General features: G+C 35.4%; 3 protein-coding genes across 3 annotated transcripts in view; 2 read left to right on the forward strand and 1 right to left on the reverse strand.

Moving 5' to 3' along the window:
• The window catches only part of ciao1 (cytosolic iron-sulfur assembly component 1), a 7,388-nt gene extending 4,944 nt beyond the window's left edge, over window positions 1-2,444 (forward strand). Inside the window, exons 4-7 of the mRNA XM_084086509.1 lie at window positions 171-259; window positions 357-552; window positions 674-749; window positions 1,858-2,444. Of these exons, the coding sequence (XP_083942635.1) occupies window positions 171-259; window positions 357-552; window positions 674-749; window positions 1,858-2,092 (596 nt within the window). The 3' untranslated portion in view covers window positions 2,093-2,444. The remainder of the gene's footprint in view (window positions 1-170; window positions 260-356; window positions 553-673; window positions 750-1,857) is intronic.
• Window positions 2,445-2,901: 457 nt separating this feature from the next.
• ufd1l (ubiquitin recognition factor in ER associated degradation 1) lies at window positions 2,902-6,360 on the reverse strand. The gene is made up of 12 exons (XM_084086510.1): window positions 6,034-6,360; window positions 5,432-5,564; window positions 5,269-5,301; window positions 5,059-5,180; window positions 4,831-4,961; window positions 4,655-4,727; window positions 4,508-4,576; window positions 3,884-3,952; window positions 3,742-3,789; window positions 3,550-3,638; window positions 3,384-3,465; window positions 2,902-3,239 (listed from the first exon to the last, which is right to left on the reverse strand). The coding sequence occupies exons 1-12, from the start codon at window positions 6,034-6,036 to the stop codon at window positions 3,165-3,167; spliced, it is 927 nt and encodes a 308-aa protein (XP_083942636.1). The 5' UTR covers window positions 6,037-6,360; the 3' UTR covers window positions 2,902-3,164.
• Window positions 6,361-6,494: 134 nt separating this feature from the next.
• Window positions 6,495-16,492, forward strand: cdc45 (CDC45 cell division cycle 45 homolog). Its single transcript, XM_084087911.1, has 18 exons — window positions 6,495-6,678; window positions 6,975-7,034; window positions 7,701-7,793; window positions 7,964-8,101; window positions 8,193-8,351; window positions 8,439-8,497; window positions 8,602-8,650; window positions 9,352-9,413; window positions 9,503-9,553; window positions 9,662-9,781; window positions 10,138-10,269; window positions 11,218-11,316; window positions 11,404-11,565; window positions 12,236-12,374; window positions 13,626-13,709; window positions 13,864-13,982; window positions 14,095-14,171; window positions 16,071-16,492. Exons 1-18 carry the CDS (start codon window positions 6,628-6,630, stop codon window positions 16,133-16,135), a joined length of 1,719 nt encoding a protein of 572 aa, XP_083944037.1. The 5' UTR covers window positions 6,495-6,627; the 3' UTR covers window positions 16,136-16,492.
• Window positions 16,493-23,158: the final 6,666 nt, after the last annotated feature.

Here is a 23,158-nt window from a genome sequence, read left to right on the forward strand (position 1 = left end):
AGACAGTTGATGTGCCCCATTGACTTCCCTAGTATGGAGAAAAATCATATGGAAGTCAATGTGGTCCATCAACTGAAAATCTTCTTTTGTGTTCAGCAGAAGAAATAAATTCATACAGGTTTGGAACAACTAATGATTTGTGTTAAACCCCTTCTTTTTTTTTCTTCTAGTGGACGAGGAGGATGAGTACGAGTGTGTAAGTGTTGTGAATTCACACACACAGGACGTGAAGCATGTCGCTTGGCACCCGACACAGGAGGTGTGACATTCACATGGATGTTTTCTGTCGCTCTCGTAATGTTTCCAGACACATAGACCAGCTAATTTTTAAGGGTGAAACTCGTTTCCTTTTGCAGCTTCTTGCATCCGCCAGTTATGACAACAAAGTGTGCATTTATAAAGAGGAAGATGATGATTGGGAATGTAGAGCCACTCTAGAGGGACACGAATCCACTGTCTGGAGTTTGACCTTTGACCCTGAGGGACGAAGATTGGCGTCTTGTAGCGATGATCGTACCGTGAAGATCTGGAAGGAGTCGACGGCTGGAGATGGTGAGAGCGTTAGGGTTTCTCCTGTACAGTTTTACTCTATTGATATTTTAAATATTTAGCAGGTTTAAAATAATGTAGTCTAGATTTTGCTGGGTTGAATTTGATAGTGATTTTGTTGCAGGTTCAACAGAAGAGTCCTGGAAGTGTGTATGCACCTTGTCTGGATTCCACGGGAGAACAGTATATGATGTAGCATGGTAAGATGCATGGTGTTATTTTGGTCAAAAGGGTTTCTGCTGGTTTTAAAAACATCTTGAAGTCTTAAATACGCCTTTCTGCAAATTAAGACATTAAAAATGTCTAAAATGGAAGCTAAACATTTATGCCATTAAATGTTGCATGATGGATTCTTTTGTCGTGTTTTGTTTTTTGTAAAGCAATGGTGGATTTTAGTGGTTGGGAGCAGAGATAATGTTTGTAAAATTAATTAAAAAGTACTGGACATCTGATGAAATTTGTATTTTAACCCTATAAAGCCTACTTTATTATATTTGAAAACCTGTTGCACACAATGTACTACATGCCTTCTGTCATCTGATTGATATTTTATATATTTTTAGCAAGTAAAAGGCCTTTTAGTGTTTTATATAGTGGCCTTTTATATACCTTTTAGTGGCCTTTTATATTGTTAGTAATATGTCAAGGTGAACACATACTGGACTGAAGCAACTGAGGTTTACTTGATTATCCATGCATAGTTGCCAAAAAAATCATGTTCAAATGTGTCTCAAATATGATCATCAGGCTTTTGAGGAAGGTTTATTTGTTCATATCTCAATCATTATTGTATTGCATTATATGTTTTAAAAATCCAGAGCTTTGATCGTATATTTAAGCATTTAAATATCATCTTACTGAGACATTACTGGCAGATATAGAGTGAGAGCTGATATTTATATGCATTTTATGTAAGTATCTGCTGTACTGTTATAAATATCTCACTGATTTACATTACAAGCATCAGAATTTCATCTTTTTGGCCATATAAATATCAGCATCTGCACCAAATTGCATATTTTTGCTCAGTTTGAGCCTCTGAATAAAATTGAGGTGTTTTTTACTCCTCGAGTATGAGCTCCATATTTTCACTGTATAATATATGAGCCATAAAAGCCTGATTTATCGAATATGATGAATAACAAAAATGAAGAGCATATGTTCCCCCTCAATTTATTTCTTAAATTATCTTTAGTTGGTTAAATTATCACCATTAAATACTGCACAAGCCCCGAGACGGTGCAATGGTTATGACATTTGTGAGTTCAGAAGTGACGCTTGTATTATTGTAATCCTTCTAATGTCAAGGTGTCGTCTGACCGGTGCCTTGGCCACTGCGTGCGGCGATGATGGAGTGCGTGTGTTCAGAGAAGACCCCACTGCCGACCCAGAGCAGCCCATCTTCTTCCTGTCGGCCCACGTGCCCAAAGCCCACAATCAGGACGTCAACTGCGTGGCCTGGAATCCGAAGCAGACGGGACTGCTGGCCACCTGCAGTGACAACGGAGAGTTCGCCGTCTGGAAGTACAACTCTGATAACTGAGCTGCTGAATGAAGCTTGATCTGACGAAAGCACTGAGTTTCAAATGCTCAAGTGGCATCATGGGTCATAACAATAGCTGTTTTTATTCTGAGTACTGTGTGTATCGACAGCACTGGTCAAATGGAATGAAAGACAATACACTTTTTAACTGGCCTCGTTCTGTTGTCTTTTTGATGGGTCAGTTGTAACTTTTCAGAATTTCTCTTAACGACATGGATATATTTTAGCTTTGCCTGTGGCTTACAATACATCAAGCACTGCTGAAGTTGAAACATACTCATTTTTCTTTTTAACATGTCATGAAACCATCAATTTGTATTGATATTAAATGCTTTCAGTTTGTTTTAGTGAATTCATCTTTAATGGTTGTTAAAAGTAATGATCTGCATTCAATACAAGTTAAAACGTATCGTGATGCACTCATAATTACGTCCATGGGGGTGTTTGAGAAGGTTAAAAAATAGAAGTGCCATTTTTAAAAAACCACATTAATGCTGCGTACAACATTATTTGAGCTGCAAAATTGTTTTTAACAGTGGAACTTGCCATTTTAACATGCTGGATTGATGTTAACATAATACTGTCTTTTTGGCTATACTTGCAATTCAACAGTGCGTTGAAATTAATTTCTGTGGTAATTGACAGCATGTCAAGATGTACTAACACAGTACATTCCTTTAATATAAACAAGACAATCTTTAGTCATATGAACAGATAATGTCATGTTTTGTAAAGCAATGTCAATGACAGAACCAGAAAACAAAAGCTTGATGACAACAACTCATCCTAGAGTGAATAAAGAGCAAGTCTGATGAATAGCAGGGTAATCTTTATTTAAATTATTTGAAGTATTGTGCATATAAATGTGTTTGGTCACTGTTTTGTGTTTACTAATATATGAAAAAGAGGGGATTCAGTATGTCAAATCTTTTGTAAAACAACAGTTGTAATGTACAGAGGAAGATCCTAATGGAAATCCATTCATGTTGAGTGTATCGTAGTTCAAAAACAGCACAAATAACCAAACAGCAGTGGAGTTTCTGATGTGTCCTGGTCAACTGTGTTTGTGTAATCAGGGCTTTCTGCCCTTTTTGCGCAGGGACTGTCCTTCCCCAGAGAACGCAATGAAGTTAGTGGCCATGTCATCCTGGAGACAAATAAATATAAGATTAAAATAAGACAAGAGATTTGCAAAAACACTTAATGCTGGCAATTTAAACTAAATTTGTGACAACCTGAGACGTTGATTTTGTTAAACCCTAAATATTATTTGCCCTGTAATTTCACTCACAATGTCAAATCTGCGCGGCTGTTGTCTGGCGTTTCGGATGAAGGTGATCTTTCCGACTTTGAACTCGTAGTTAGGAATTCCTCTGTGTGAATTAAAAAACAGCAAATATTAAAACGTACAGTTTAGCAGTGAGAGTGAAGTGGTTGGGTCCGACTGAGGCAGGTACCGTTTGATGTCACTGGGATCGAGGGGTGCTGGACTGGGCTCAATGCCTTTCTTCTTCCCATCTAGACGATTCCCAGAACCTGTAAAGGCCTGTGGAGAGAAACGGGAAGTAAAGACACCAATTCTTAACATATGGTTTCATAACATTGAAGGAGCATGAAACAGCAGTAATGATAATCATTGTTTGACTTACTCTGAAGCCAAAGTCCACGTCATAGTTACTGGGATCCGTTTCCTCTTCCTATAGCCGAATGACAAACACAGGATTAGTAAGAATGATATTTATGTGCATTTTAATCAAAATACTGAGTTATAATGTGAAGGACAGAACATACCGCTGGTTCCTCAGGATTCTGCATGTGTCTCTCTGGTTCTTTGTAACCAAGAGGAGCATCAAAGTCCACCTGATGGACGAAATATCGTGTAATTAGAGATACACTGAGGTATTGTGTAAATATAAAGATTCTTTATAATGTTTAAGTCTCTTCTGCTCACCAAGGCTGCATTTATGTGATCAAATATAGTTAAAACAGCAATTTTGTGAAATATTTTTACAATACATTTCAAAATGTAATGTATTCCTGTGATCAAAGCTGAATTTTAAGCATCATTACTTCAGTCTTCAGTCACATGATCCTTCAGAAATCATTCTAATATGCAGCTCAAGAAACATTTGTTCATCATCAGTTGAAAACAGTTAATATGTTTGTGGAAACCGTGAACCATTTTTTTCAGGATTATTTGATGAATAGAAAGTTCAAAAGAACAGCATTTGAAATGGAAATATTTTGAAACATTATAAATGTCTTTACTGTCACTTTTGATCAATTTAATGCATCCTTCCTGTATAGATTTCTTTCTTTCTTTCAGAAACAAAGTGTTACTGACCCCAAACGTTTGGTCGGTAGGGTTAGGTGAGTTCATATATTATGTAAACTGAATAAAATAAGCATCCCTACATTCATATCACACTCAATGATGGACACAGCCTTGTCTGGTTTGGTCTCCATGACACGTAACTCATAGACCTGGAAGACAGAAATGTCTGGCTTAGTGTATCAGGGTTTTTCCCACATTAATCATTATACTGAGTAACAGACAATCACCTTTTCATTATAATTGATAGCGATCACATCGCCTGTGGTCAAACAGGCGAAATTTCTCAAAGCATTCTCTAATCTGAAAAAAAAAGAAAATAAATATTGCACATTGAGATCTAGATATTAGCTGTTATGATGTTAAATATATATTTTAGTGTAAAAGGTGTGTTATGTTAGCATACACAGCTTTAGGATTCGTGATATCCAGGAAGTCTGGACTCTGCGGCTGGAATTTTGAGTATGTGGCCACCATGAGATTGACGCTTTCCACCTGGACCAAACCGCCCTCCTCCAACAATAAGTTCTGCATCATCTGAAAACACAATAAAACATGATCGACAATGTCCTGAATAATAACGTGTCTAAAGCAAATCAGATCCAGTAGCAGTAGATCTGTGTATATGTTATACCCAGTGAGGGAGATAACAGATGCCTTCATCTGCCACAAACTCCAGAACGCCACAGTGTGTCATTCTGTCTGAATTCTTGTTGGTGAGTTTGAACAGCATGGGATATGTGATGTTAAGTCTGCCTGAAACACAGACCACATGTGAAATCAATACACAGGAGAGAGTTAAGTTGGACGGTTTTTCATATTTAATAAACTGCATGTAACTTACTCAGCTGGTCCAAAGCAGACGGGGGCATAATTACTGAAAATACAACATGACATCTGCATTAGTTCAGTGAAATACAACCCAAGATCTACTAAATGAATCCTGTTCCACAAAGCTTTTCTTGCCATGTGGAAACATCTTTCCAGTATTATAGACCAAGACATACTCTTTCCTCCTTTGTCCACATCTGAGCGGTCGTTGGGCCCTGGCAGCATGGACACAGAATAACACCGGTACTGAGCGGAGAAACGGTTCTGGAAACCCCGGCCCACATGGGGCTCAAACATGTTGAAGGAGAACTGATGGAGGAAGAGGACAGAAATATATTATATTGAATACAAAAACCTTGAAGAATGCATGGTTTTATATACTTAGACATGTATGTATGTATGTGTATATATATATATATATATATATATATATATATATATATATATATATATATGAGAGAGAGAGAGAGAGAGAGAGAGTTTAATAACATCTAATAATAATGGAACTTTTATTGCTGCACTTATTGTCTCCTTAGTCAGAATTGTTTGCTATAGTATTCCTATATTCCTTTCATGTAAATCTCTTTGGAAGAATCTTCTGCTGAACGAATAATCTTAAATGTCAGTTTAATAATAAACAAATATCTTATGATTTGTACCACAGTGACAGTGCAGCTTTCTACTGCTTTTAGCTTAGCATTAGCTAGCCGGTTTAGAACAGTAAAAGACATAATGCTAAAAAGGCAAATTTAAAGGTAGCTTAAAATCGAGTACAGACCATGTTAGCTGTTTATCTGCCTGACAGCAGAACCTCAGCGATGATGAGAAGAATACTGATGACAACTCAATAACAGAAACACAGCAGCTCTCCTTTCAGTGGGAAGTGCGTTTCGAGTAGCAGGACGTGACGCAACAAAACAACAAACCATCAAACCGAACTTTAGCCAATCACATCTCTCTTTCAAGCTTGGGTCACGCCCTATGCATAACATTTGTTAAATCCATATTATAAGAATCTATTATAACTTATAAATAAGTTGTAAAAATGTGTTTAAAAAGAGATCGAGATTCATTTTGTTTTTCTATCACCGTATTTCTGTACTATGTTTTGACCTGCCAGGCGATGTTTCCGATTGGACAGAAGAGCCGCTCGCTGTCGCACACCATTGGCTAATGTGTCTGCCCGTCACTGTAAGTCGTTATTCAATTGGTTATTTCTACAAAGGGCGTACTAAATACACAACAAGCAAATTTGGCGCCACAGACGAAACACGGAAACTCTGAGTTTTAAACAAGGACAGAGTTTTAAAACGTCAACGGGCGCAAAAGGGATAGTTTTATACATTTAAACTTTATAATCTTATATTTTAACATGTTTGTGACCGATATTCGAAAGGAATTTTATGATGTTGTCGTTAATCAGGTGCGTAATAGCTGTTTTGTCTGGGTTTGGTTGCTGGAGTCATTTAAGACCCCCATACTGTTCATATTTACAGTTAATATAAATAGCTAGTATTGAAAAGCACTATTAATACTACCATTATCTGTTGATGTTTTAATATTTGATGTTATATAGTATATATTAATTTATTATAATTATTCTATTCTATATGTTGTTGCTTGTGTATTGTAGTTACTGTATTGTTGAAGTTAATATATATATATATTGTTAAAGTACTTTGACTTTCTCAGACTTGTCTCTTGTTTTTATATATTCAGAGAGTGGCCCTGCTCGTGTCTCCTGATATTGATGCCTTGTGTGCCTGTAAGGTTCTGCAGGTTTGTCATATCATTATAAATTCATATACTACAATAACAGCAACATTGAACTGATAGTAAACATACACAGATATTCAATACACAAGATACTTTTTACAGGACACCTACAACAACCTACGCATGTGCAAACATTATTATGTAATAGTGTAAAAAAACAACAACATTAGTATTAATATGTGGTGTAGATATTCAGATGTTTATATACTGCAGTGCATATTATCGTTCATTCATAAACTAATGGTTGACTGAAATATATTTTTTTTAGTTTCAATCTTTTAGATGCCACATTACAGACACCTGTGTGCAAAATTTAAAAGGCAGACATGTATTTGCATGCATAAAGACCCAATTAATACTGTGAAAAATGTATATTATAGATATGTGTAAAATATTTAGTTTCTATTACATTATACTGTAGTGTTTTTCAACGCACTGTAGTGCTGTACTGTTAGAGGTATTATTTATTTTAAATCAAATTTTATTCATATATTTCTATCATTATTTGTTTGAAAACTCCTGCTCTAGAGAGAGGGCTGCCCAAATAATACATAATACAATTTAATGATTGCAAATGAGATGTTTTTAAATGAAACATTTCACTCAATATTTACTCAAAAGTGTTCAGCATTTTTTGTTCCAAATGTTTGTCCATGTTTTTCCATCCAGGCTCTATTTCACTGTGATCAAGTCCAATACACGCTGGTTCCTGTGACAGGATGGCAGGATTTAGGGACTGCATTTATGGAGCATAAAGAACAGGTACCACTTTATGCTCTGCCATAAATGCTGTTTAGTTCGGCAACTATATATATATATATATATATATATATATATATATATAACTATAGACTGTTATTTGGGCATTAGTCCTCAGCTTTTGAGTCTAATCTATAAGCAATTGCTGTGTATATGTATGTTTCTTCTTCTAGTACCAGTATTTTGTCTTGATAAACTGTGGAGCAAATGTGGACCTGCTGGAGACTCTTCAGCCTGAGGAAGACTCTGTGTTCTTCATCTGTGATACACACCGACCTGTTGACGTGGTCAACGTCTACAATGACTCTCAAGTACAAATCTTCAGCACTTTATTAGCTCTGATGCATCCTGTTGCAAATATGCAGTTATTAATAAATTATTTCTTTACATGAACTGCTATAGATTAAGCTCTTGATAAAGCAAGATGACGATCTTGGTGTTCCGTCCTATGATGACATCTTCCGTGATGATGATGATGATGAAGAAAGAGACGGCGATGATTCTGGAAATGAAAGCGATGGAAGCGCAGAGCCTTCTGGGAAACGGAGGCGATATGATGAGGCATGCTTTCATATTTATGTCATGCATATTATGAGTAGATGGATTCTTTATACTCAAGGTTTGTAAAGTCTGTATTAACTTCTTCAGGGCGCTTTGGAAAGGAGAATAGAACGACAGCGTGCCAGACGGGAATGGGAAGCTCGAAGGTCATTAAATATAAACATAACAATTACTCCAAAATTAAAATGAGCAATGTTGAAACATTTTTGTGTGATAAGTACATTGTTTAGTGTGTGTTTGTGTTTTGCAGGAGAGAGATCCTGTTTGACTACGAGCAGTATGAGTTCCATGGAACATCAGTGAGTAACTATGATCATGTTTTCATATGGTCTGATTTTGAAATGCTCATGTTCATGCTTTAATGCATTTGTGACTTCAACAGATTTACATAAAGAGGCTTTTAGATGGTTAATAAAGCTGATGAAATGGCTATTAAGAAAAAAGAATATTTGAACAGCTATATACATACATATTTGCTAAAACTTGTGGCACTTTCATAAACTTTTGTGAATGATTGTATCAATTTTGGGGTGAAAAACAGGCTAAAAATGGCTATAAAAAAATATATCTCTTTTGACAATATTTAGCTCTTTGCTCTGAAATATTCACTAATATAACAATAAAGCAAATAAAGTGCTATTTACAACTTTCATAAACTTTTATGAATTGTTGCATCAATTTTAGGTTGAAAACTGGATACGGCCTAATGTGATTTATATATTTCAAAAGGATGTGATTGAAGTCTATAATGTGAACTTGTAGCATTCAGTCATTAAATATTTGTAAATGGTTAAATGCCATAATTAAATACTCAATGATTTGCTCAGTTCTACTACTTGGTGAATATGCTTTTCTTTTTATATATATATATATATATATATATATATATATATATATATATATATATATATATATATATATATATATATATATATATATATATATATATATAATATTTGTTGGCTGCAGTGTGTGAACCGGTTTATTCTGTTGTCTACAGGCAGCGTTGGTGATGTTTGAGCTGGCCTGGGTCATGTCTAAAGACACCAAAGACATGCTGTGGTGAGCTTCCTATCTAATATTACCTCTAAGAAGTTGCAGTAGTGCCGTAGATGTGTTCTGCGAACTGAAAACTGACTCTTGATTGGCAGGTGGAGTGTCATTGGCCTGACAGATCAATGGGTCCATGATAAAATCCCACAGTAAGAATCTCACTCTTATCTCGTATCGGCATAATCAACCTCTTCAAAACATCTCATGACTTCTGAAGCAGTGAGTTTCAAAGTAACCCGTGTGTCTCCGTCATACAGCATGAAATATGTGACAGACATCGCCACCCTACAGCGCCACGTGTCCCGACACAACCATCGAAATGAGGATGAGGAAAACTCGCTGTCCATCGACTGCATGAGGATCTCCTTTGAATATGAGTATCCTTCTCCACATGATGTGAAATTATGTTTGAATGTGTGATGTTCAATACCAAATACCAGTGCTAGTTACTGCATACTATTGTGCTGTTTAATGACCTCATTACGATGCATGTTTAATTTCAGTGACTCTAGTTATCTTGGGTTCTTTTGCATCTAATTTTGTGTAAAAAGCTCTTTTGCATTATGGTGTGCTCTCGCAAATTAGAATGTTTCATATATAGAAATAATGTGCACAATATACATAATGCATGCTGCTATCTTTCACAAATCGTAGGTGGAATGTCATTTTGAACATGCGTGATGAAGAACTGTGTGTGTAATGAGTGTGTTTGACCCTTGACCCCGTGTGTCAGTCTGAGGTTGGTGTTGTATCAGCACTGGTCTCTGTACGAGAGCATCTGTAACTCCTGCTACACCTCCTGCAGCTTCAAACTCTGGTCCATCAACGGACAGAAGAAACTGCAGGAGTTCCTGGCTGACATGGGGTGAGTGGACGGGTCTTATTCTTCCAGATCTCAATGGGCAAGAAAACACTTTGGTTCATGTGTTAATGAACAAGTTTTTGCTAAAGCAATGACCCAAAAGAAGCCATGCTTTACAGTGATTTGATCACATTTATGGCATGCTTTTCCCCTGCTTAAACATGTTTTTTTTAAATGCCAGCAGTAGAAATATGATTAAGATGCTTAAAGGGTTAGTTCAACCAAAAATTCTGTCAGTAATTACTCTCCCTCATGTTGTTCCAACCCTGTTAAGACTTTCGTTCATCTTTGAAACACAAATTAAGATATTTCTGATGAAATCTGAGAGCTGGCTCACTCCTCCATAGGCTTCTATGTAATTGAAACTTGCCGGCCCAGAAAAGTTAGTAAAGACATTGTTAAAATAGTCCAAGTGACTACAGTGGCTCAACCTTAAGTTTATCAAGTGACGAGAATACTTTTTGTGCGCAAGCCCCCCCCCCAAAATAACGACTTTATTCAACTCTTCATTTTCTTTTGTGTGTTCCTCTGAGTGAGTTGACGTAGTGTAACAGCGCAGCACTTCTGGGTTGTACGTCAGAACGGAGGCTCACTATTGGCCGACGCTGGTCATGTGTGTGATGCTGGCCAATAGTGAGCCTACGTTCTGATAGTAGCCTATGAAGGAGTGAGACAGCTCTCAGATTTAATCAAAAATATCTTAATTTGTGTTCCGAATATGAACTAAAGTCTTACGGGGTTGGAACAACATGAGGGAGAGTAATTACTGACAGAATTTTCATTTTTGGGTGAACTAACCCTTTAATTAGAATATTATCGTTTATTGAGCAAGTTGATTAACTGTGACGTGTGTAAATGGTTTGCTTTAATATAGAATATATAGAATACATTGTATACATGTGATTCAGACTTGAGTTGAAAATATGCTTTTAATGATTGTTTTTCCCTCAGTCTTCCACTCAAGCAGGTGCGGCAGAAGTTTAACTCCATGGATATGACGATTAAAGAGAACCTGCGCGAAGTCATCGAGGAATCGGCCAATAAATTTGGGTGAGAGGGAGTCAAATGAAAGATTGTGCTTGTTGTAATCTGTATCTGTCACATGTTTAATGGTTTGCTTTGTTTTTTCCACCTCAGGATGAGAGACATCCGTGTTCAGACGTTCGGTGTACACTTTGGCTTTAAGAACCGGTTCCTGGCCAGTGATGTGGTTCACGCTGCGGCCGCCTTGCTGGAGAACGTGGAGAAGGATGAAACGCCAGCGGACAACTTCATCAAAGCTCTGGACTGTCTGTCCAGGTATAAAGCAGGGCTATTATATTTAACTAAAGCTAAAACCATTAAAAAAGTGTGTGTGTATATATATATATATATATATATATATATATATATATATATATATATATATATATATATATATATATATATATATATATATATATATATATATATATATATATATATACTTTTTTTTATAATTTTTTTTTGTTGCATAAAATAAAATATTAACTGAAATAAAATTAAAATTAAACATATTTTATTTCAGCTAGTTGCTAAAGCAACATTACTAGTTTTATTTAGTTCGACTTGATAAACAAGACTAAAATAACAAACTAGAACTGAAATAAAAATTAAAAACTACATAAACACATTTTAAAAAAATTACTAGTATGACAAACGAAGCAAAACTTCAAAAATACAGAAAATACAAAAGTAAAATATAATTCAGAATATATATATATATATATATATATATATATATATATATATATATATATATATATATATATATATATATATATATATATATTAAAATAAGCTATATTAGTATCTCAATGATGCTAAAATAGCACTGGTATGAAGAGGCTGGGCCGTCTCTTTAACAGTTTCATAGATATTGTAATGTGTCTGTGTAGTTTCTTAAGGACCGTTTTACTCAGTGACTCGTCTTTGTCTTGTGTCTCTGTAGGAGTAATCTGGAACGGTTGCATTTAGGCATCGATCTGGCCAAGAGGAAACTGAAGGCCATCCAGCAGACGGTGGCGAGCTGCATCTGCACGAACCTCATACTCTCACAGGGGCCTTTCCTCTACTGCCATTTACTGGAGGTGTGGGACAAATCTAACGGCTTCAGGTTTACCATTATGAAGTGTAGCACAGTTTCTCAGTGACTGTCAACGTCTAAAAATAAGTTTTAGTCTATTGTCAGTGCTTGAAGTGTGGCACTGCTCTTTTAAATAAGCAGCTTTCAGTGGTCTAAACCTTTTGTGATCCAATCGAGAGGTCGTGTAAACACTTGATAGGATTGAAAACTGACACGGGAAAGTACTGAGTATATGCAAGCTATATATGAGCTGTTGTTGTTAATATAGTGTGAATATAGTCGTGTCATTCAAAAATTCTCCTTCCACTCAGGACAGTGTCGTCCCAGCAGTCCTTTACATCGGACTCTCATCCACACACACCTTGTTTTGGGTGCGGGAAGGGGTGTTTTTACTGCTTGATGAATATAAGCAGCACCGTGCATTTGTGCAGTGTGCGGAAGCTCGTGACATAAGTGTACACATCAACCCGATCACTTTTTTTTAACATTCATGTAAACACTACATTCGGATTTATCAATCGGAATTAATTAATTCCAATTAAAACAAAAGGTATCCATGTAAAAGTAGCTGGTGTCTCTGGGTTTGTGCTGGGATTTTTGGGTCATTTGTATCCTTCTCCATGTCCTCTTCCTCTAAATTTTTATTGTGCAAAAGTATTATTACTATAAAATAAAAAATAACTATTAAATACTCTATTTTATAGTACAGTTGTATTATTAATTGAGTTATATAAATTTATAATTTTATAAATAAACATTGATTATTAAATACTCATTTGTATAGTACAACTAATAGCATTATTACTTATTTATTTATTGATTTGATTTCAATAAAATTTGTATTATTATATACTTGATTTTATAGACTGGTATATAATACCACTATTTTATACATAATATAGTATAATATAATATACTCTATTTTAGTATAATAACACAATAGTGTTATTCCTGTAGTAATATATATTTCTTAAATTCAGTAAAATAAAAAAATTATATTTATTTAATCCTCGACTGCCCAATTCCCCATATTTTTTTTACCCCATATGTATATATATTTTATTTATAACAGTTTTTATACATGCATAAAACAGATCAAATGAAAGTCTCTCATTATATATACAAAGAGTATAGTAGTAGTATAAAATCTTGGAATGATGAATGAAATGTTTGGAATGATATGAGGGTGAATAATGACAGTAATTCATTATATTGTGTTGAAAACAAGTTGATGAAGTGTGTCTTGTGTTTGTAGGGAACACCAGATGTGAAGCTGTTTTCTAAACCTCTGGCTCTGACACTCCTCTGCAAATATCTGCTCAAAGCCTTCGTCTGCTCCGTAAGTGCATGTGTGCAAAAAATACTCAATGAAAGAAGTCAATGGATGTGTCTGTGGAGTTAAGTCACATTAAGCTGCTAAAGCCAGAAAAATGTTGGAGTTCAGCACATGTGATGATCGGACACGGCTGTTCTCATGAGTGTGTTTCTGTTAGACGAGGAACAAACGCTGTAAGATTCTGCCGTTGATAATGGCCGCTCCTCTGGATGTGGAGAAGGGGACTGTGATCGTCCTGGGAATTCCACCAGAATCAGACACCTCTGACAAGAAAAAGTGAGTTTGTTCATTGCTTTTAAACAGAGACTCGCATTCGGCCCCTTTTCTTCTCTGAAAAATGCTAAAACTCCAATCAAAAATTACATCAGCGTTTTTCTTTTCCCTCAAGTTTCTTTGGCCGGGCGTTTGAAAAGGCAGCCGAGAGCACCAGCTCCAGAACTCTACACGATCATTTCGACACTTCAGGTCAGTCGCTGCACCACTGCATCATGGGACATGATCTCACACAGCTCATGTCAACCACTAGAGGGCAGAGCAGCCCAGAGTTTCTGTGACCAAGAGTTTGGATCTGAATTTGCAATGATGCAAAATCATGAAAGTAGTAAATATTTAGGGAAAAGTTATTTCATTATTATTATTGTTATTGTTAGAATTTATAATTTTCATTCATTTATCAATTATTTGTTATAAAAAAATGGAGCACATCATGTCACACTGCAGGACACTGGTGTTAACTTGAGTTTAACTTCAAAGCCAAATGTTGAATAAATTATGGTAATTTTACATGGAAGATTTAAGGAATTTTGTGTTGTTGTCAGAACAGGTTGCATTAATCATGTAATATTAACACTCAAGTTGGATTCTGGCAAAAATCATAATCACAATTATTTTTGGTCAATATTGAAATCATGATTATTTAGCACGATTATTGGTGGGCGATATAAGTCTTATTACACGATAAGTAATTTTAAATATCAGTGGAATTTTCACAAATATCGATACTTCAGCAAAAACTAATACTGTGTTAACTAATGTAAGAAAAAGGTAAACAGTCAGAAAACAATAAGAACAAAGAAATGAATTACAAACCAAATAAATGCAACAGAATGAAAATGCAAATTAAAAAAAAGTGTTAAGTTTTGTACTAACAGTGGTGTTCATATTGAATAATCAAATGTAAAATAACACTTCATAGTCTTACTGTACATTTAATATAGATTAATCCTTATTAAAGCTACTTATGGTATTCAGTCAAGATCAGTGAGTGATTTTCCTTTGTCATTTGTTGTTTGATTATCATTAATGACAGACTGCAGCAGGTTTATTAGGCTGCTGTCCCTTTAAGAGCTAATGCATAGATCCAATATACTGTTACACAACATTTACTTAAGATATAACCCACCGTGTTTATGTGAATACTCTCCAAAAAGTAATTTTGCACACAGAAAGCCACCTTGGGAACAGTGTCTCTTTTGTGGCTTAATGAGCTTTAAACTAGAGCCCGACCGATATATCGGCCGGCCGATATTAGGCATTTTCCAAACTATCGGTATCGGCATTTATAATGGCCGATAAATGAATATTTAAAATAAATAATTAAATAAATAAAATGTTGCAAGCACCAACGCTCTACTGTTTGAACTAATGGAAAGGCAATAGGGACACACACACACACACACACACACACACACACCTTTGTCTTGTTTAATAATAATACAAATGATAATAATAATATCATCATCATTGATTTTTTTTAATTATTACTGTCAATATTAATAATAATAGTTTTTTTAAATTCGGATTTTTAAATCACCAAATATTTGTAATGCTATCGGCCTTAAAAATCGGTCTTTATCGGTCGGGCTCTACTTTAAACACTGTTTAATCTCAAACATGTCCTGCAGTTTAGCAACAGTAGACTGCATTTTAAAACACTCACTTATTTGGCAGCCGCACAATAATCGTTTTACCTCGATTATGTTGTTTTCATAATCGTTGCAAGCCGAAATCGAAAATCAATTACGATTTATTCGCACAGCCCTACACTCAAGTTATTTGACACACACATGAGCTGCACAACGGCCTAACTGATCCGTTATATTCATACAGTTTCCCATCATTTCTGTCAGTTTGGTGCCAAATGCCTTCAGTTCTGCCAGACCCCAAAACACACACACATCACACGCACACACACACACATCACACGCACACACACATGTACATTTATCAACATCCCACAACAGGTTATATGAAGATCTCTCTCTCTCTCTCTCTCTCTCTCTCTCTCTCTCCCTCTCTCCCTCTCTCCCTCTCTCCCTCTCTCCCTCTCTCCCTCTCTCCCTCTCTCTCTCTCTCTCTGCACAGTTATAGAGCTAAAGATGGAGGACAGAGGGAAGTTTCTGGATGCCCTCATCACCCTGTTGTCATAAAGGCCCACTGCATGCTGGGAATGATTCCCAAACTGCCCACGGAAACTCTGGACACACATATGCGTGCTTTGCATCCACACACACAGTGGAATTTCACATCCCTTGAGTAAACGTGAGTTTTACCGTGTTCTCAGCCAGTTTGGTGCCAAATACCTTGCCAGACCTTCATCCTGTAGAGCGTCTACAGCCCTTCACCCCAGAGATCAGCTGATGTTGTGGTCATGTGGTGCCAGACCTTCTGTTTGACTGTACAGGCTTGATTTATGTGTGTGTTTTTAGGTATTTTTTGTGTCCTGTCTTTAGTATGTATCTGTGCATGTTATATATGAATTTAAATAAATCATTTTTATAATCTTCTGATGTTGTGTTCAGTTCATTGACTGCCAATTCAACGATGGTTTCTAGAATTATTGATTAAAAGTTTGTTTGATTAGTATTTTTAAATAGTTTTACCACAGTAAAAGCTTTTTTAAGGTCAACATAACTTTGCAAGATGTTTTACTTCCATAACATGATGTTTTTGAGTGACAGATGTTCTGTGAAGGAGAATTTTATCCATGTGAAATGTATTGGATGGAGAAAAGTGTGCGATTAAGTTGAAAACTGAAAAGTTTACTTAAATATTTGTTAATGCTTTTATGTTGGCTTTAAACTGTTTTTAATCTGTAAAAAAAAATGTTACTTATGTTTTATATTCTAAAATACATTTTGACCATTTTAAAAACTAAAATAACCTGTTTTGAATTATCACTTAAATTCTTTGGAAAACTGAAATGTACTTATTTATTCTACCAAAATGTTTTGTTTTTAAATGTCGAAAGTCCATGTATCTTCTGAAACTATATCTTTGAGACAAACCGGCTGAAATGTAAGTATGAATTAGATCTGAAAACTATGCAGAAGGGAAATCTAATGTTTGATTCACTTTTAGTAAATATTGAATATTTATTGTAACACTTTAAAATAAGGTCTCATTTGTTAACATTAATGTATTAACAAAAATATAGTGAACAATATATTTTTCAACATTTACTAATCTATGTTAATGTTATTTAATAAAATTACATTTTCTGTTATTGTTAGTTCAAAGGTCATTAATGTTAAAAAAAAATGTAACTTGATTTTAAAAATGTATTTGTATAAATTAACTACGATTAATGCTGTAGAAGTATTGTTCAAGTTAACTAAGGTTTTTAATGCTGCTTTTTGTGTCTTTTTTTATAGCTAAACCGTATAAATCACCAGATTCTTTCACCGTCTACCGCACTGCTGTTTTCCACACATTCTGCTAAACGTCTCTTGTGTTCCACTGCGGAAGTAAAGTCATGTTTGGGATGACATGAGGGTGAGTAAATGATGAGAATTTCATTTTTGGATGAACTATGCCTTTGAAGTGCTGGCAGGACAGGACTAAACTCTCCACTGTACAGAGCGAGAGTCCTCTCCCCTAATGACTGGGTGGATGTGTTTATGTATCATGGGTTATTATCAAACATGAGTCAACTGTTTATCTTCTGTGCCCTTTCCTTTTTCTCCTCACGTTCTGACATTGTGTCCTTTAGTACTAGATTCACTACTGTACATCTGATAAATGTAATACTTAGACAGTTCCTAACTTTTTTTTAACAAAAAAAAGGTTCAGTGGAGGTCTATATAATATAAATATAAATAAATATATATATTATATAGACCTCCACTGAACCTTTTTTCATATTGTATATATGTTGTATGTATATTTATAGTTATATTATATAGAACTCCACTGATATATATATATATATATATATATACTGAAATGTCTTAAATGATTGCATAACACTTTCATGTTTAATGGGTTATTATTTTTTAATGAAAAGGTATGTTTACAAGCTGTTTAATTAATACAATTGGATTTAAATTAAATGATTTAAAACAAAATTGATTCATTAAAACTATATGTCCATAAAATGATCCCATGTTTAGAACCCCTAAAAGGTTCTATAAGCGCCTGACGGAACCCTTTAAGGTTCCATATAGAACCTTTTCTTCTAAGATTGTGGTTATGATGAGCGGTAATAATAATAGTGATGCGGATTGCTGTTTTTTCCACGAAGCTGCTCGGATGGAGTGTAATAACTGGTTAGATGTACAACTGCCATGCTCTAGTTAACTAGTTTTGTGTAGAAATACACCTCTTTTTTTCTTTTCTTTTTTTTTAAGATGACAGAAACAAGAAATTTCATGTTATTATGAACAAAAGTTTCTCTTTCTGTGGTTTTATGGCGTGTAGCTCTGCGGTTGTTTTCTTCTCTCGCTCTTGAATGGTTTGATCCCGTGAGGATTAGCTGCTCTGGAACAATAGAAGTCATCTATGTGTGGCAGTATCACACTGTGTGTGTGTGTGTGTGTGTGTGTGTGTGTGTGTGTGTGTGTGTGTGTGTGTGTGTGTGTGTGTGTGTGTGTGTGTGTGTGCGTGTGTGCGTGTGTGCGTGTGTGCGTGTGTGCGTGTGTGTAAGACTCTCCGTCACTTTTGGGTGGGCTTCATCTATTCAGACCCCATGGTCCTCAAAAACATTAAGCAATGCACGTTACAAACCACAGTTGTTTTAGCAACATTGTTTGACACAAACCACAGAGTTCATTGTCTCATAACACAGATATTAATTTAAAGCATTCGGCTTGTTTTTAGGACAGCTTATGCGTTTATTTGAAGATTATTAAATCAGCAAATTATGAAATTCTCAGTACATAAATTATTGTTATAGTGTTTATACCAAGGGGAAACTTGTGTCTTGTTTCCATTCATTTCATTTGTGAAATTCATTCTTTTATTCAGCAAGGATGCATTTATTTGATCAAAAGTGACAGTAAAGACATTTATAATGTTACAAAATTTACAAAAAATGTATAATGTTACTTTCTATTCATCAAAGAATCCTGAAAAAAAAAATGTTATCATGGTTTCCACAAATAATATTAAGAAGCACAACTGTTTTCAACATTGATAATAATCAGAAATGTTTCTTGAGCAGCAAATCATCATATTAGAATGATTTCTGAAGGATCATGTGACACTGAAGACTGGAGTAATGATGCTGAAAATTCAGCTTTGAACAAATATTCAGATAGAAAACAGTTATTTTAAACTAATATTTCAAAATATTACTGTCTATTACCCCAAACTTTTGAACAGTAGTGTAGTTCATGGACTTCACAGTTATATTATATTTAAGAATCAGAATTGTCTCACATGTTTCAGACAGACACACATACGTCAATAGTAGGGCTGCAACTAACGATTATTTTGATAATCGATTAATCGGACGATTATTTTTACGATTAATCGATTAATCGGTTTATGTACTTATATTTTAGTTTTGCCCATTTTTCCCCCAAGTAAATTATTAACAAAGGGTCTTTATCATTCAACATACTTTTTAGAGATTTTAACCATTTTGCATTGTCATATCCTCATCAAAAACATACCTGGAGTTGTTTTATTATGTGTTAGTAAGCCTTTGTCGAACTCTTCTGCAATCAAAACACTGACCCATACGTACTCTAGCAAATTTCACAAGGAGATTTCAAATAATGTTTTCACCATGGCAGTCCTTTGGGCTCCTAAAGTAGTTTAACATCCCGAACAAAGCTTATTAATGAATCTTGCAGAACATATTTTCACGAAGAATAAGAATAAAACAGAATACAGTTGCAGCAAATTGCATTTTATTTATTTATTTATTTCCTGTAAACACACAGCTTATACCTGGGAAACAGCTTTATGGTAATAAGCTATGACGCGGTTCAGCGGCAAACGCCAGCAACCAATCGGAATATAGACGTCCTTCGCGCTGGCTGATTCCGGAGAAACATACGATGTAAACTTTCGTTCCAACAAAAACATTAGTTCCGAGAAAAAACAATTAATTGCAGAGTTTAACCACCATAGAGTGAAACAAAGTGTATCATTTGCATGTGTTTTTAAGTCCTGTCAGCTTGACAGGGCATATATAAGAACGAGCAGAGAGAGAGCCCCGGCCGCGCGCGCGCACTCACCCGAGCGCTGTCTTGCTTCTCTCTCCCTCGCGCATATTAATCAAAATCAATTGATACGATGGTGTCGATAAAAAAAACTCTCCAGTGATGAAATGTTTTCTTTGTTGACAAATCTTGTGCGATATCCTAAACTGCCGAATGCTGCTTCGTTCGATTAGTTTTATCTTCCGCTTTTTTCTTTTTCTTTCTCGAGCTCCACTGCCGTCTGCCTTCGCCATCTCGCTGAATGCTGCACAGACGCTGTGCGGGAAGCATGTGACATAAAACAAGGCCAGCTATTGGCTATTCGCTACTTCTCCTGCTGTACTGGCTGAGTAAAACCTCCGGTGGCTCATTACTGCCACACTTTGGTCACCGCAGATTTAAAATATGCACGAAATGAGCCGCTTACGGCAAATAAAATGAGCCGCTTACGGCAAATAAAAGTTATTTAGCAACTAATCGATGACTAAATTAGTTGACAACTATTTTAATAATCGATTTTAATCGATTAAATCGATTAGTTGTTTCAGCTCTAGTCAATAGTTGTGTAACTGTAAAGAGTTATAAAATCATCAGATCATTTGATGTGGAAAAGTTCATATTAAGATTTCTGACAGAAGCACGAGGCGTCAGCAAACCCTCCATTTGCTCTCATTTTAATCTCACAGGCAGCCGAGAAACAATTGAGATGTTAAAGAGGTGTGTGTGTGTGTGTGTGTGTGTGTGTGTGTGTGTGTGTGTGTGAATGAACATGCTCTTAAGAATAAGAGCAAAGACAGTCAAACATCCATGAAGAATTCCACAACAGCCAATTAAAACGCTGCCCAACTGAGAAGACCATTTCCTGTGTGTGTGTGTGTGTGTGTGTGTGTGTAGTTTTTTTTTTTTTTTTTTTTTTTTTTGGGTTGTTCCCCATGAGGAAAACATCTTATAAATCACACTGTTATATTTTTTGAAAATGTAAAAAATGCTAAAGTTGTGTGTGATGGGCAGGTTTAGGGGTCGAGTTTGTGTAAGGGGAGAGAATATATAGTTTGTACAGTATAAAAACCATTACGTCGATGGAAAGTCCCCATAAAACATGAAAACCCAACATCTTTAATTAGGGGAATGTTGTTCCTTTTGTTGTAATGAAACGCTGGAAATCTCTGATCTCTGAAGAAGAAAAGCAGACATCTAAAGCGGAATAAACCCGTCTCGTATAACCGAGACCGGTGTCGCAGCGGGAGGTTAAACCTCTCCAGTCCAATTTACTTTCAACCTGCACACATTCCATATTTCATTAAGAACATTCCAGAATCACTCCCAGACATTCCGGGACCCGCAGGGTTCCGTCACCGCTGCCGCTCAGCGTTCCCACAGGACAGGAATATCACACATGAGATGTAACATCTGAGGTGTTGCTCTTTAATGAGAAGTACAGTATCTCCGTCTGTCTCCTCAACATCTGGCAAAACCCAGAGATCTTCTCATCGAATTCTTCCACGAGCATTTTGTAGCTTGATATTTTATACTGTATGACAACTTTTTTAGTATTATTTATATACTTTTATAGTATTATTTTAATTAGCTTTTATTAGTTTTCACTTACATTTTATTTTAAGCTTAAGGCAAGGCAAGTTTATTTATATAGCACATTTATACACAATGGTAATTCAAAGTGCTTTACATAGAAGAAATTAAAATAATCAAAAGAAATAAGAATAATTAAAACAGAACTTTATAAAGTAAAAATTTAACTCAACTGTTGGGTTATTTTAACCCAACTGGAGTTTAACCCAATGCATTGGGTTAAAATAACCCACAGTTGGGAAGGTGCTATACCAATCCACAGTTGGGTTATTCGTTGGGTTATTTTTAACCCAACATTTTTAAGTGAGTAGTCTTTTTTTTTTCATTTTTTTTTTTCATATAGCGTTAAATATTTCTTATTTCGGTTTAATTTTAGCACTTCAACATAAACTTATTTCATTTAGTTGCCAAGGCAGCATTTCTAATTTGTTTATTTTAAATTATAAGTTTATTTTTTCATCTAATATTTATGTTTTTATTTTACCATTCTTAAAAAATTCAGTTGTAGTTCATATATGACGACACTGACAGCTATTGACTCGTTTCTGTTTTTATTTTTCCTACATTTTTATAGCCGTCTTTACATTTTATAAGTGCAATCTAATCAACAGTTGCAAATGGAAACCTGAGAACCGGAGACAACATTGATATTTGCACAAACCACAACTGAGAAACTTCTGATAAAACAAAATGTCCTGATTCTTGCACGGGACTTGATGACTTGTCGCATGTTTCCATGCATCATTTTTCCTTGATTATGATGACACTCCCATATTTAACGCATAATTAGGCACTCATCATGCCCCTCCTTATTAACTTCCTTCCTGCTTCCTGTCAGGACGTCCGATGATTCTGTTGGTCTGTAACCGTTCAGCATCATGAACCTCACATAAACACACACAAAACACTCTCGAGCATGAACTTTCATTTGTTTACGACGTTATAGTTAGGCCATATACTACTATTCAAAACTTTAGGAACTGTAAGGTTTTTTAGTCAGCAAGGATTAATAAAATTGATCAAAATGTATAATGCGACCAAGAATTTCTGTTTCAAATAAATGCTGTACTTAATGTTTCTTGAGCATCAAATCATCATATTAGAATGATTTCTGAAGGATCATGTGACACTGAAGACTGGAGTAATGATGCTGAAAATTCAGCTTTGCATCACAGGAATAAATTACATTTTGACATATATTCAAATAGAAAACAGTTAATATATATAAAGACATGAAGATGTCTGAAGATGCAACTATAGGATAATTTTTCATTTCGTCTCACGTAGGAAAGATGGCCGTTCACGAGCACATCATTTGATTGACAGCGAGAGTGTGGACGGTGACTAATCCGTGTGAGTGTGAGGCTGGGTGAGGGGTTGTTCACGACGGATCATCACCGTGGCGATGGTGTGTTTGATGACATCACAACTGGT

Source organism: Abramis brama (assembly GCF_963993115.1).
Source record: "Abramis brama genome assembly, chromosome: 16".
In the NCBI taxonomy this organism is placed as follows: Eukaryota; Metazoa; Chordata; class Actinopteri; order Cypriniformes; family Leuciscidae; genus Abramis; species Abramis brama.

What these genes read in the sequence shown, in the direction of transcription:
- cdc45 (XM_084087911.1), top strand. Translation starts at nt 6,628, where the DNA reads ATGTTTGTGACCGATATTCGAAAGGAATTTTATGATGTTGTCGTTAAT. An exon ending in GTCCATGATAAAATCCCACA is followed by an intron (nt 9,554 to 9,661) that starts GTAAGAATCTCA and finishes TCCGTCATACAG; the next exon opens with CATGAAATATGTGACAGACA. An exon ending in GACACCTCTGACAAGAAAAA is followed by an intron (nt 13,983 to 14,094) that starts GTGAGTTTGTTC and finishes TTTTCCCTCAAG; the next exon opens with TTTCTTTGGCCGGGCGTTTG.
- ufd1l (XM_084086510.1), bottom strand. An exon ending in ACGTGGACTTTGGCTTCAGA is followed by an intron (nt 3,639 to 3,741) that starts GTAAGTCAAACA and finishes TTCTCTCCACAG; the next exon opens with GCCTTTACAGGTTCTGGGAA. An exon ending in AGCCGCGCAGATTTGACATT is followed by an intron (nt 3,240 to 3,383) that starts GTGAGTGAAATT and finishes ATTTGTCTCCAG; the next exon opens with GATGACATGGCCACTAACTT.